Genomic DNA, 4,730 nt, shown 5'->3' with positions numbered 1-4,730 from the left:
AGCAGCCCCAGGGCTGGGGCCAGTGGCTGGGTTTTCCAAACCCCAGGGCTGTTCTGGGAACTGTATAAAAGTTCAGTTAGATCAGGCGGCCATTTTTAACCCAATCTATCCTTCCCCTAACGTCCCCAAACATCTGTTCCTAGCCTGTCTGCCTGGCAGAATCCCACTTTCTAGTTAACATGTGGTAACACCTATTCCCAGCTCACTGCCCACACAACCCCACCAAAAGGTAAGTTACCCAAACCTGACCATAAAGCCCAAACCAAGCAGACTCCTGAAGCTACAAGGCTTCACCCTCCTCTCCTGCTGTGTTCAGGAGGACAGCAGCAACAAGAGTCAGGAGAAGAAAGAACATAATTTATTATTGAACATATACAAATACAGGACCTTGCTTTTAAATGGAGCGGAGCCTTAGGCACCCAAAACAAAGCAATGAGGTGATATAGGGAAGGGTATGCCCATGGTTTTCCTCTTCTTGCAATACGCTGCCCCAAGGGCTTTTAGAAATAGCCTCTGCAACCTGAGCGGCCACATCTTGGACCTCCTGTGAGGTGTCCTGTCCCAGAGTTTGCAGAGCTGGAAGGAGAGGGAGACATTAGTGAACAGACACTTCCACCTCTGGGGAACACTGGTCACACGTGCTGGCAGTGCCAGAGCAAGGCTATCCCTGGGGAATTAGGCTCTGGCATGATGCGCAGGTGGGCAGCACACAATGGATGCAGTGTTACTGGCATCATCTCATCACCAGCATCTCGAACAGCCCCAGACTCGTGGTCTCTCTGGGTCCCAAGCTACAGAAACTTTTCCACACAGACATGGCTGTGGCTGTTCCATTGGGAGCTTCCTGCATTCCCAGCTGAGGGGAGATGCCAATTCTGCTGGGCACTGAGCGGCTTTGCTGCCTATGGAGGAAGGCTGAAATTCTCAACAGCTTCCACTGACAGGATTCTCCTGCCTTTGTTACCAGAAACCTTCCCAAAAGCTGCCATTGCCAAGGGGATGTGACTGGGCACTCAGACTTGGTGTGGAACAGGCCTGGTTCATGTTGGTCTGCACCTGATGAAGGGACTTGACAGACAGGCTGCCCAGGGGAGGATTGGCAGTGGCACCCAGTGACACTGGCTACAACTTTCCCCAACCTGAGGGACCCTTGGAAGCCAAGTGAGGCTGGGGCTTGGGCAGCTGTGGCTGGGGAGGGGCCTGGGCAGGACAGTCAGGAGATGCACAGATTCAGCTCCTCCATGCTGCACCCTGCTGCTCCAGGGGAATGGGAGCTGCCTATTCGGGGCAAGGCTCTCTTAGGCTATCCTCAGGGCACAGCGGATGCACTGGGCTCCAAAGCACAGGGATGGGTCGGTCCCTGCAGCTTCTCAGCTTCTTCCGGGCTCTAAGGAGGGAAGTGCAGGGGCTGGATTTCTTACTTACAGCTCAGCAGGTGTGCAACCTGTCTGGCACTCCTGGGGGCAGCATACTCCGTAACGATGCCTAAACACACAACAGGGAGAACAGATCAGCTTCCTGTGGTCAGGACACAAGGAAAACTCAGCCCAGGGGAAGGTTTTTGGCTCCCCTGTGCTGTGTTTGCCATCACAGGTGGGTTGTGGCCAACACATTCACTGTTGGGTCTCATTATCTGAGTAAAGGGCTGGGAGCCAGGAAGAAAAGGGCAGTCTATGCACAAGCTGCTCCCAACATCTCTAGTAAGCCACAGAAACCTGCCTCTTTCCCTGGGCTGGACTGGGGGTGTAAAGGGCACCAGGAGCCTCTCTGCAACCCGAGCACAGGGCCAGGCCAAGCAAGGACCCAGCCTTCCCTGACAAGCTGGGTTGGACATGCAGGCAGATGCAGCCTCCTTCCCAGGAGGAAGAGAAGCCCAAGGAGTTTCAAGATGGGCTCAATAATATTGTGCAGGGATCTCTCTGACAGGACTGCTCCCAGGACCAGGTCCCTGCACTCAGTGGCCCAGGAGGCCCGTGCCCCTTCCCATCTGCCTTCCCCATGAAGTGGTGCTAAACATTTGTGAGCTGTGCTGGATGACCATGTCCCAGACACGTCTCCATCACTCAGAACTACTGAATCACAGCACAGGGCTTGTCTGCCACAACCCCCAGCCTTACTGTCCGGTTGAATCCCTCTCAACACCAGCCTTGCAACACTGGGAGCATCATCCTTTCCAACTCCTTTCAGGGGAACCTGAGGTACGGCTGACTAACAGCCTGATCCTGCTCAGCAACAGCTTTACCATTCCTCTTGGGGGTGGAGGGGAGAACGAAAAGGGACCAGGCATCCTCTCTCACCTGTAAATTTGACGGCTGCCATCTGAATTTCTGGCCATGGGCTTGAGTAGTGTCCCTGGGCTGCCTGGCAGAGATCCTCCAAAAGAGCAGGTTTTTCTTTGGCCTGGAGGGAACCAAGGACACGTGAGCTCCCTCTGGTGAGAAGTGCTCTCACACCACATGCTGGTACTGATCAGGAGGAAATGGGAGCACCAAGGGACTAGAAGGAGCAATCATGGCCTGTCCCATGCCTCCTGGTCCTAGACCCAACCCCTGCAGTTAGTTCTACTGTGCCCCAGTTCCCTCCCTCAATCCTATGAGCCCTGACCTCAGTCACCTCGTGCCACTCACAAACTCACTCACCAAATGCCTGCAGATGTCCCGCAGCAGCTGTTCCTGCTTCCCCTGCTCTGACCCCTGGATATGAAAGGCCAGGGCGGCCTGGACCCTCCTTAAGCCCAGGTAAGGGCAGCACAAGCCCAGCGTTGTTCTGCATTCCTGAAAAACACGGTCACACCAGGTCTGTACTCCCTGCTGACTGCTGAGCTGAGGCCAAGGGTTGCCTCTTGACCCAGAACTGTGCCCAGGGCAGGAACAGGATGGCCTGGCCAGGAGCTGACTGGCACTAGGCATAAAGGAGTGGCTGTGAGCAAAGGGAGGACTTCTCCTGACTTTCATATGGCAACTGCAGGCAGCAACCGTCTTCCCCGCAGTAAAGCCAGGCAGGGAGATTTCCTGCATGCACAGGGGGGTCAGGTGTGCAACCTGCCCCGGACCTGGGAGGCAGCCCCGAGCTCAAGGAGGTGCCTGCATGAAGCCACCTCAGCGGGAAGGGGATGGTCACCACTGGACGCAGGAAGGGCAGAGTGCCCCTGGGGCTGGGCTGAGGAGACCTGGCGGGGCTGAGGAAATCACTGTCACCGGTTCTTACCTTGGCCACCTGCGGGTTGGGGTCCTCCAGATGAAGCAGGAGTGTTCCCAGGCTCTGCCTCACCTGCCTTTTATAAAAGGCTTGCCTTCTTTTCACGCAGCCTGCCAGGGCGCCGAAGAGGGAGAAAGCCACAGCGCGAAGACCGTCATTGTCCTGTGGCCGAGAAACCCCCGTGTGGTCACAACCAAGCCTCTCTCTCACGGGCCTGGCACAGCTCCTGACGGGAGGAGCCTTTGGCTTCCAGCCTGCCAGGTGGTGTGCCAGGACGTGGGCTCTGGCAGGTCCTGCTCCAGGTGGGCTGCCTGGGCGCCAGGGCACTCAGCAGAGCTCGGGGAGCAGCAGCGAGCCTCATTCCCTGAATGTGTGGGCACCAGGGGCTCCGATCCTGAATCCCAGCAAAACCACATCCCCCAGCCCCTGTGGTCGCTTGTCTCTGCCCAGCTCTGCTTCCGACTCAGGAGAATCAACACGGCAGAAAAGAGCCCCAGAACCCTACAGAGCCCCATGACCCCAGCCGCAGCCTCGCCTGGTCTCCTGAGTGTCCCTTCCTGTCTACAAGGGCCCATCTGTCATCCCATTCTCTTCACTTGCTTTTCCTCCTGAAAACTCATCTCTTCCACAGAACTTAACATCTTCCAGTTTGGGCTGGAAAAAGAAGCAGCAAGTGCATCTCCCACCTCTGAAATGGCCCGAACAAAGAACACTGGAGTGGGGGTGGGGAGCGCTGCTCACTCACATGGTTAAAAAAGGGCCTGATGTGCATAGCTGCATCCTGGACCAGGGGCCCCGCATCCATCCCCAGATGTTTAAAGACGTGGGTGAGTGCCCGCATTCCCTCCTCCACGATCTCAGCCCTGGCAGGAACAAATGATGCCTGGAACAGGGTATCCACGACAGCCTTCGGGTGTTTTTTTAGCTGTAAAAACAGAAGACAGGACACACCGATCAGTGCTTACGCCCCTCACCTCTGGGCTTTCCCATTCAGAGAGCGCTTGAGACCTCATCTGACCATGACCCGATGGCTCCATTCCCGTATGCCTGAGAGACACAAGGCACCTGCTTCTGCACCAAAATTACACTTGTCACACCCAACTGTCTCCAGAGACACCACAAGGGGTAAGACAGCAAAACTGCATACACTTCCAGTCCTTGCGCACCCTTTCGGCCCTGCCTCATTGTTTGGTCTCTACAGCCGAGCTGCGTTCTAGAGTGCAGGGGGATTTCAACCTCACCTGCTCAGGGGCACCGTACATGATGTTGCCTAGTCCCCTGGCTGACATTTGCCGGACAAGGTTATTTGTGTCCCTGGCTTGCTGCTGAAGTAAATAAAGGACTGCCTTCAGGAGCTTCTGCTCTTCAATGACTGGGTCACACATAACCTAAAAGAAATCAATGTGTCCGTGAGATCCAGCACAGTCCTTCCCAACAGCCCAGCCCTGCAGCAGAAAAGTAACCCGTGACAGAGCACAATCCCACAGATCACCGCGAGGAAGAGCCTCAGCACACGGTGCACTCCTGTTGGA

At 55.9% G+C, this 4,730-nt stretch overlaps 1 protein-coding gene across 1 annotated transcript; it reads right to left on the bottom strand.

The window, feature by feature from the left end:
• Positions 1-366: 366 nt before the first annotated feature.
• On the bottom strand, positions 367-4,120 carry LOC132248343 (protein maestro-like). Its single transcript, XM_059721362.1, has 6 exons — positions 3,944-4,120; positions 3,208-3,360; positions 2,640-2,774; positions 2,298-2,400; positions 1,426-1,485; positions 367-576 (listed from the first exon to the last, which is right to left on the bottom strand). The coding sequence occupies exons 1-6, from the start codon at positions 4,037-4,039 to the stop codon at positions 395-397; spliced, it is 729 nt and encodes a 242-aa protein (XP_059577345.1). The 5' UTR covers positions 4,040-4,120; the 3' UTR covers positions 367-394.
• Between the last annotated feature and the right edge of the window lie 610 nt (positions 4,121-4,730).

The sequence above is a fragment of the Alligator mississippiensis genome, chromosome 2 (genome assembly GCF_030867095.1).
Source record: "Alligator mississippiensis isolate rAllMis1 chromosome 2, rAllMis1, whole genome shotgun sequence".
Taxonomy (NCBI): Eukaryota; Metazoa; Chordata; order Crocodylia; family Alligatoridae; genus Alligator; species Alligator mississippiensis.
Note: the sequence above shows the minus strand (reverse complement) of the source record. Positions and strands in the feature narration are given on the sequence as shown.